This window comes from Branchiostoma belcheri, unplaced genomic scaffold (genome assembly GCF_001625305.1).
Source record: "Branchiostoma belcheri isolate BF01 breed outbred unplaced genomic scaffold, Haploidv18h27 scaffold7, whole genome shotgun sequence".
Classification (NCBI taxonomy): domain Eukaryota; kingdom Metazoa; phylum Chordata; class Leptocardii; order Amphioxiformes; family Branchiostomatidae; genus Branchiostoma; species Branchiostoma belcheri.
The window spans coordinates 1,177,663-1,187,497 of record NW_017804353.1 but is presented as its reverse complement, the minus strand read 5'-3'; the positions used below and the strand labels follow the sequence as shown (position 1 = coordinate 1,187,497).

General features: G+C 39.9%; 1 protein-coding gene across 1 annotated transcript; it reads right to left on the bottom strand.

Annotated features, from left to right (window-relative positions):
* Positions 1 to 2,602: 2,602 nt before the first annotated feature.
* On the bottom strand, positions 2,603 to 6,269 carry LOC109484292 (fibrinogen C domain-containing protein 1-like). The gene is made up of 6 exons (XM_019787550.1): positions 6,102 to 6,269; positions 5,232 to 5,600; positions 4,242 to 4,406; positions 3,705 to 3,841; positions 3,112 to 3,385; positions 2,603 to 2,874 (listed from the first exon to the last, which is right to left on the bottom strand). The coding sequence occupies exons 1-6, from the start codon at positions 6,217 to 6,219 to the stop codon at positions 2,603 to 2,605; spliced, it is 1,335 nt and encodes a 444-aa protein (XP_019643109.1). The 5' UTR covers positions 6,220 to 6,269.
* Between the last annotated feature and the right edge of the window lie 3,566 nt (positions 6,270 to 9,835).

The following is a 9,835-nucleotide window of genomic DNA, read 5'->3' as shown; positions in this document are numbered from 1 at the left end:
TTATGTGTATCCAGGATTACCTGAGAAGCAGGCCAAAATGGCCTGAGCTGTAATTACTGGTAAAACAAATAAACAAATAAACAAAATCTCGTAATTACATGTACCTGGGTGCCCCAAGACATGACCACATCACCTGTTGAAATTAACAGTGTCCTGTCAACCGTTTTCAGTGCCAGATACATGAAAGCTAAAACAAATGATTTCGCTCGTCAGTCGAAGACTGGCTGGCACCTTTCCAAATATACGTCGCCCTCCCGGCACGTGTATTTCTTGTGTGTATGTTTCATTGTGATCTGTTCTTCCCTCTATGCACTATGGTGTTAACTAAAGAATACACTTTAAAAGAGTTTAAGTTCCTTCAAACATCAGCTGGCGCATAGGGTGGCGCCCATCTCCCATTCAGTAGCCCTTGGGCCACACAACAGTGCACTCACTACAGCAGGGGGCTAGTCCACTTGTAGTGAATTCGAACCCACTATGTTTTCAGAACAGTGTAGGGGGCAGCCCGGTGTGCAATAGCTGAAATCTGCAAACGCACATGCAAAACTACATCACCGAATTAGAAACAAAACGTTTTAAGCTATATGTGCCCTGTTTTGCTTTATTTTCTTCTGAGATGGGAGTTTTGACTCACGCTTCAACTAGGTCTCTTATGAATCCGCACTTTATGTTATGTTATGTTATGTTCTGTCCCTTTGTTTGATAAATATCACAGACAAATTGATTTGAAACAGCCATTCCGTCCAGTACAAAAAAAGTTAAAATTATTTTAGGGCCAGAAAATCACTGAGGCACCGAAGGCTACGCGTGGTATATTACATATTATATTGTTATATTACATATTACATATCATATTATAATTTTACACATGACAGTAGATGAGGGACTTCAGCCTCATTTTTCTAGCTCAAGAATATTTTATTCAGGATAGAATCGCATGCCCAGCACGCAAGCCATAGGAGCAAAATAAAAGTACCCATATAATAAGTGTTAGATCACTCAATAAACCATCACCTTACGTCAAATACTTGGCTCAATTCACCCTTATATTATATTATTTTATTTTTTTAAGTCACTTTTACTTCAAAAGTCATGTCCGTACGTCAGCATTACTCCAAGATGTTGTTTTAGCATTACAACTCCTCATTATCTTGATGCTCTATGTTACACTTTTCAATCTCTCATACACTTGATATTACGGGGTTGTCTGTTGACAACGTCTTTCACTGGTCTTTACCCACTCAGTAACAGAGGAAAACCATACAAATGTTTTACACAGTACAACATCTCAAATGCAACGTGTCAGTGGACAAGGTATAGCTAGTTAACTACTGGTTTCTTTATCCCATTACCTTTAAGTTATTCATATACACCTTAATTAAGAATAACATTCTGTGTCTCTGAGACGTGAATGCTAATGGTGTGTTTTTATCCCTGTATGTCACTATCTGATCTTTTGCGTTTGTACTTTATATCTTGTCAGGACAGTCAGGCTATTATTTTTGCAATGGTGTGGTAATGTGGTCCAGTTATGATGTTACTTATGAATCGGGTTAGTCATTTTAATTATGTAGACACATCTCTACTGATAAATATTAATATAATGGTAAATTCTTATTAACTTAAGTAATAATCATTGAATTAACAAGTGTCATGTCCATATGTGAATGTGAATCACCTTACACAACAGAGCTCTTACAATTGATAAGAGCTCTGCATATACAATTTTTGATCCCTGGTTATGTGACAAATTAGTCAAATGTAAACTTTATTTTACTTTTACATGGCATCTGTTCAAAATGGTGACAAAACCTTACTTATGATTGACAGGCAGTTATCATAACAATGATAAATGCATAAGGCACTGATATGGAATCTATTTGAAATGATATCTATTTGGAAAAAATGTCATATTTGCCTGGCAGCATTGTGCAGATGTATTCCGTAAATATCACATGCCACTAGTCAATTTCAACTTTGGACCAGGGAGCTTGAAATATCAGGCCCATTACAAAATTTAGTAATTAAATCCACTGATTTGTGTTCAACGTTTTCACGATAAAGAAATGTCATATGATAGAAATCAATGTACCATGAAGTACTGCATTCTTCTTTATATGTTGTTATGCAGTTTTCTTTCAGTAATTAGTTAGAATGTTGGTCATAGTAATAATTTGAATCTGAGTTTTAGGATTTCAACTGACCAGTGTTATACACTAGGCTATAGATGAGATTATATTTCCATTGCAGCATGCTTGCATGGCATGAGCTGCCTGTCCGTTGTGTAAACATACAAGGGACATTTGGCTCAGAATTTAGGCTCCGCCCTAAGGTATCGCCAAAACAGAACCTACCGTATTATTTTATGTGTTTGAACCAACACTTTTGACTTGGATTCTCTGGAACAAAATATTTAAGAGAGCTGGCCAATAAAAGATTGATTTAAAATTGTGACCTTTTTTAATTAAGGAATTTAAACATCGGTAATGTTGACAATGGTAGGCTGTGATCAAGGTTAGGGCTACTGTCAGGTTCTGAATCGTACAAGGGAGGATACTATAGAGATAGGAAAGAAAAGACTATTTTGTATTTCAGAAACAGTTCAAGGGGTCTCTGTCAGGGGTCGCACTTTCATTTCAGTGAACTTCAGAGATTCGCGCAACCCTCTGAACGTTTTCCAAACGAGACCCTTCTCATACTCCTCGCTACCATACATTCCATTCAGGTTGGACTCACCACATGCATTATACCACCAGGCGCCGTGGAACCGGACGGCACAACTTCCATCAGCCAAATTATCGTTGTCATCGTCGTAGGTGCTGAAGTCCATTCCATTTAGACTGAGACCTGCTGTTGTTGAGAGCATAGAGTCCCCTGGAAAAAGCGACAAAAAGTTTTATCAGTGAAGTGCTGGCTTCAGCTTTGATTATGTTGTAAGTAAAAGAGTATTGCTCATCGCTGTTGATTTGCAATGTAACCTTAAATCTTCTGATTTTTTTTTTGATTTTTTGAAAGCCAAAAACAACATGCTCTCCTTCTGAGAAGGTAAACATAATTACACCCCTGTCCTGATTAGAAGGATTAGCAACCTTACACAAACGTTATACGCACCTGCGGTTCCGGAGTAGCCTGAAATGACGGCCCTGTAGTTATTCGCCTCATTGGCCAAACCAAACCAGTTGTACTCCGCGTATGCCGTGGTTCCATTGTTGGCCTCCATGTCCACCCTCAACGCGTAGTCCTTCCGTGGCTGCACTGTGAGGCGGTGAATCTTGTCGTTTCCAAGCCAGAATTCACCGGTCATGTTGTCGGATGGGAAGCCGCGTTTGTAGTCGTCCCAGCCGCGGTAGAAGTCAACCGAGCCATCCTGCCGCCTTTGGAACACCTGTGGCATTTTGTGTGATGAAATAACAGGTACTTAGAATGAGAACCAAGGCGGCATTCAGGTAAGACTACATATAATGCCAATAAACATTATGAACTGTCCCTTTTATAGCTGAGAATATGACAGGTACAAGTAAGACTTTTCTTTCTTGATTGAAATTTGAGGGGCCTATGCCTACTACCCAAGACCCTTTTGCAGTCGACTCTTGGACCCCCCCCCCATTACTACACTTAGGGAATATACAAAGAATGGAGCTTAGAAGAACGTTCTAGGAGGCCCATCCAGACCCCTGGACATGTCGACTCAAGATAGGCCTTACCGTCCAGCCTCCTCCGTCAGTCTCCATGTCACAGTACACCAGGAACCCTGGCTGGTTGTCCCTTGGATATATCATGTAGATTCCACTGGGCAGGGTCGGGTCCATGTCATGGATCTCCTTACAGTCGCATGGTTTGACTAATGGGGTGGTACAGAAACGCAATGTTCAATGATCATTGAATGAGAATACACTGTCTTAAAGAGCACATATACTACATTACTACATCTATTTACTATATATAGGATGTTGCTAATAGAATTAAATATCTAATACATGTTTATACTTTGCAGATATTTGGCTATTTTGGGCATTCCAGTCTTCCTTCAATATATATCATGAAGGTAATATAAAAATAAACATTCTTACACATCAGCAAGGCCTGCAAAAAGTTGGGACCAGGAATAATTACTACATGGCCCATCCTAGTTTTTATTCCATTCAACCTTCCTTTAAAACCGTTACAAAGGAGAGGTTATATTGTCATACCAGGTGGTATCCATGGAGGGAAGCATATCAGTGGACGTCCAGTCCATATGCCGTTGCGACACCACCGAACATACGAGCCCGTCCAACGATTCCAACCTGGCAGACATGTGTAGACACAAACGTCTTTTATCCAGTTCCAAGGCCTAAAGATCCGTAGTCGTCCACAACGCACACGGACCGCACCAAACCCTGGTGCGGGTTGTGGGGGGCAGTTCGCTGAAAGAAGAAAACGATGGTTTATTTATCTATCTAGTATTTATTCTTTATTTCAGGCCAAAGGCCCATATGAAAAAAGGCACAGTGGCAAATGTACAAATACAGAAATACACACATTATGTGATGATGATATGCATTTTTTTCATTCCCACCAAAGTGATGTTTACCATTAAGATAATTCTATTCACTGTTACAGAACCCAACAGAAGTAAGGAATCACAAACAAATCCTTTTTGTGAAGTAACTGCATTTTTCACAGGTCAACAAATGGCTTTGTTTGGATAAGTTAATGCATACATAATTAATACTCTAACAGGTTGAAGCTACAGTTCCTAAGTCCGTATAACTGTCTACAAGACGACAGTGACTTACGTCCGCACAACAGCTGATTATTCTGAGGTCGCCACTGCCCATTCCAACAGACAAGTGTTCTTCTTCCCCAGCATCTTTGGAAGCCTGGCAGACAATCGTATATGACGATATCGCCGTTCTGGAAACCAGTTGGGCCGAAGACGATGCCAGAGCCCGGGAGTGGTGCCGGTGGAAATGGACAAGCTAGTAGATAATAAAAAAGAAACATGTAAAGCATTAATTAGAAAAGTGCAATATGCCATGGCAATAAGAGTTGTACTGTAAGATATTGTCCAGGTACTAGTATTTTACGGTTTCGGACCTTGTCAAATATGTTTCAAATTGATGTTGCCACAATATGAATCTATGCTTCAAATTGATTTTCCATGCAATTGACTAATACAATTGGCTTGTTATGGTCAAAGTTCATTTAGTACATACATGTCTACACGTGGCTGGTAATTTTTCCAATACCTGGAAGTGGAATGAAGACCCAAACCCCGAACCAGTATGTCCGCCGTATGATTATGACTTTGATCACAGGTATGACCACTCTTATGCCACAGATGGTGACGATTTCAAAACAAGGGACTGGGACGATGATAAATTCTGTAAATTCAATTTCCCAGCAAGCTAGCAGGAAGAACGGGATCCTTCGTAGGGTGAAGCGCTCGTTGAGCCGCAGGGAGTAGACCGCGGTCCCGCAGTCTGGGAAGATGGCCCGGAGCGATACCGACTGCCTCATCTCCATGTACCGGTAGCTGAACATCTGAAGGTAGCGCTGGCTGTACGCACCGAAGGCGGAGAGGTCACCGAGGTCATATGCGTCGGGTAACTCGTCAACTGCAAAGAATAAATTCAATGTGCACGTATGAGAGACCAAGCTCTTGGCGAAACAGTACAAGGTGCTGAGCAGATTATTGTTTGTGTGTCAGCAAGGATAGATATTACTGTTTTTTATTCTTCATTATTTGGTCTCCAAGTTTGGCCAAAAACTTGAGTTTGAATTGGATGAAATATATTTTCTAAATCTTGACATTGAAGTTATATTAGGCCTATCAAATTAAACACATTTGACTTCAGTTAGATACACGTCTAGTCATGTTTTTTCAGCTCAATCAGAGTTACCATAATCACAAAGTAAAAGAACGAAGTGAAACCATTCTTATCCTGTCATATCCTCAGATCAAGCTGAAAAAATAGTCAAAACTTGGCAGAAAACAATCCTAAGTGCTGGTGCAGTGACACCACAGTTATACCATTGGGTCATTTGCAATTTGTCACATAAAAATCAGATTTATAGACCATATAATGAATAAAAGCAACACTTCAACGACGCTATACCTGCTGGATCGAAGTTATCTAGAAGTATGCTGGTTTCCATGTCGCCCTCTGATTCCTTGAACGTTAGGATCCACATGTCTTTTGCTCCGTTGATTGCGTTCGTCACGCTGCCCTCCATACTCAAGAGTGCAGTATCATCCCTACCCTGTAACTCTTCATCATACACAATCCTGAACGCATCTAGATGGAGCTCCTCTGCCATGTCGTCAGAAATTTTATCCTGGAAATCGTTCATTGCCATATCCAAGAATGCTTTATTGAGCCCTGGAATTAGAATGAGAATACTGAGTGCCCTCTCCAGACTGCATAGAATTCACCGTTGTCTTTTTTATCTATGGCTTATGTGGCGGTTGTAGCATTAGGGTATCCGCCCGAATTATGAGAGCCGATATTAGTTAACTTTGTTTTCCCTATCATTTTACAATGTAGATTTGCAAATTGCCCCACAACCGTCTGTGTAAGACCTTATCATTGCTAGGGTGTCAGATAAAAATATCTTCAGCGTGGCTTTTAAACTCAGTAAGGTTTCATTCAAAACAGATCACAAAACCATTCAAAATGTTGATGCTATCATTTGATATTACGGGTAAATTCCTTCCAATCATTAATCAAAAAGGTTATTATCAATAACTTATATTACATTAAAAATCTAAGGGACATACAGGTGATATGGATTTATGAAAGAACTGCTTCATACCTTCATCAGGTGCTATAGCGCCAATGCCAGGGTCAGGACAAACTAGATGAGACAACAGGGAGACATGTTTTAAGAAGAAATCTTGGCAAGGGACGAAATATGTCAATGATTACATTTAATTAGTATTGTTTGTATGTGACTGTTTTGTTGTGTAAAAGAGTGCCCCATTGAAAAGAAGTGCAATCACTTAATGGGCCACCCTGTATAAAATGAAATAAATAAATAAATAGATAAATAAATAGTACCTGGTAAAGGTAGTATTTTCCACGGGGGGAAAGTTGTGATCCACCAGACTCTGACCCACCAGGTAAGGTGTATGATGAGATACTTGACGTAGCATCTCGTCACCAGATACCACTTACAATATGGCTCACCTACCCAGTACCAGGTCTGGGTGTAGCAAATAACTGGGACAATTATGATCACCTGTTCTTCTATTGTGACGCAGGTTATGAGAATTAGGGGCACCCTAACAAGACGGAAAAACACATTCAGCTGAACCTCAACTATAAGGTCGCAGTCTGGGAGGATGGCTTGGATATTCACACTGAGCCGCAATTCTAAGTAACGCTGCCTCAAAAGTTCGAGCTTGGCTCTAAAATCAACGCTAACAGAGAGTTTCGAGAGGTCTAGATCCTCTGGCAGCACCCCTGCAAGTGGAAACAAATCAGAACATTTGGTGTAAGATTGGATGGTTAATTACACACAGAGTATAGAATTCCTCACCAAACAGTAAAAAAATGTACTAAGATAATGCAATCATGTGTCAAAAAAAGTCAAACTATACTCAAGACAACAACATGGTTCCCATTGAGCACTTGCAGTACTTGAACTAATATTGACGTTGTTAAAATCTTCCAAAATGTATAGTGTGATATTCATAAATATATGCAATATTTTTCAGGTTTGTCATCAACGCTATCCACCTGAAAAAGTATTTCCACTCAGAGTTGAGTTAAAACCAAAGTCTCGCGCAAATTTTTGTGTGTGCCTTTGTCTGCAAGCACTACAGTCACAGAGTGTTAAACTGAAAAATTAGTTGTGCTGAGTACGCAGAAAAAGCAGTATGTACCACGATTTTTAAGATATGGCCAGGGTTTGAACCTGGGACCTCCCTAACACTCGACCCACAAGGCTATTGCGCTAGTCTTTTACCCGAATCAAAAAACAGTGCCATGAGTACCTACCTGTTCTGGGGTCAAAGTCTGGAAGCATGATGGAAATTTCGTAGCCAGTGTCAGGGTCGTTGTATTGCAAAACCCAGGCATTCCTTTCGGCTCTGACGGCCTCCGTGAGATCCCCTGACATGCCTGACAGGCTCTCTCCATCTTGGTAACTCAACTTCTCAAACTCTTCTTTGACCTGATCGAATTTTGTGTCAGCCGCGTACTGATCAGATTCAGCGTACGTCAAAGTTTCGTACATGGCTTCAAAGTCGAAAACTGTAAGAAAAATGTAAACTTTGTCTTCTCGCTCTGTATTTTATAACTATACTTGCGAGAGTGTTCTTAAGATACTGTGTACTTAAAGGTTAATCAACTTTAAACCTATAGACACAATACAATAACTACGAGTTAGAATAAATAATATCTAAGCATTGTCAAATGTAGAAACATCCTAGGAAATTCTGGATTGTGCTTTTTAGCTAGAAGTGAAGAAATGTAAGACATCATATGTAAGCATTATTATTGCTGTTGTATAATGTAATAATAAATGGCTAGACAATTTTGTACCTTTATCGTCGGGTATGGATACAACCTCGGGCAGCCCACAACCTAATAAGCAGAAAAAACAGTCCTTAGTGTATAAATAGTTGGAATGACATAAGAGCAACAGTCTGAACATGAGATGACGAATATAAGTTGAAAAACACAAAGAACATAAATCTATTTCAGTCTCCAAAAGAAACTATTTCAAATGGCTTCTAAAGACTTGTTTTCTCCACCAATGGTGATTTTGTTTCGTTAAAGTTTGCTTCTAATGTAGCAAGTCGAAAGTTTTAAGTTATTATGCATCTAATTATGGCAAAGACATTTACTAGGGGTGGGTAATGTCACCTGCATGCAACACAATAGCCTGAATTCTTATTGGACCAAACACCTAGATTTGAAGAAGTTTCAGACTATGTGATGAGAAAACATACCATACTCATCCTTGGTAGGTGGTGGGGACGTGGTTGGGCACGGTGTAGGCGGAACCTCTGTAGTAGACTCTGTCCGAATCGGTGGAGAAAATAAAGCACATTAGATAGACAAAACATATAGTTTTCACAACCATACAGTTTATAGAGGCAATAGTTATAAAGTGTTTTAATCAATTGTTCATTACAATAACAATTGAAAAACTTTCTCTGCACCCTTCAGAACAACACAATAACTTATTATACTAGGTAAATTTAAAAATTTACCGTTTTTACAGCAGCAGCGCCCGCCGTCAGGGCATGGACACTGGTCACCGTCCTTCCACTGCCCGTCACACGGATCGCCTTCATAGATACACTCTCCTTCACAGGCTGTTCGGCAGGTAGGCTGTTTCGGCACGCAGCAGCGTTTGTGGTACGGACAGGAGCAACTGGCCTTGTCAGAGACCCACTCGTAGTCTCCGGTACACTCCTCATGGTAGTACTTGCACTTGCCGTAGCAGTATTTTTCACATTCCGTCTCTGTAGGGGAAGATTGAAAAAACCTGCGTTCTTTTGGCTGCATTGTTATAGTGATGTTCTGTTTGTCATTCTCCTATGACATCATCATCATTGGAACCATTCAGAAACTCATGTTAATACAAGTACTTGGAGTTGAATGGTGTCTAAAAACAACCTCTGGCCTCGGTTTTCATTAAATGGCTCATTAAATCATCAGTGTAGCTTTTTGTTAACACTCAACAAAACACAGATTGTATAGTACCTACGATATGAAACTAAGTTGTACCAGTACATATCTGGACGAATTCCACCTATCAGGAATAAGAAGTGCATGTTTGGAATGTTTCTATGATATTTACATGTATAAGCCTTTGTCAGCAGAATCTCAACTCTAGC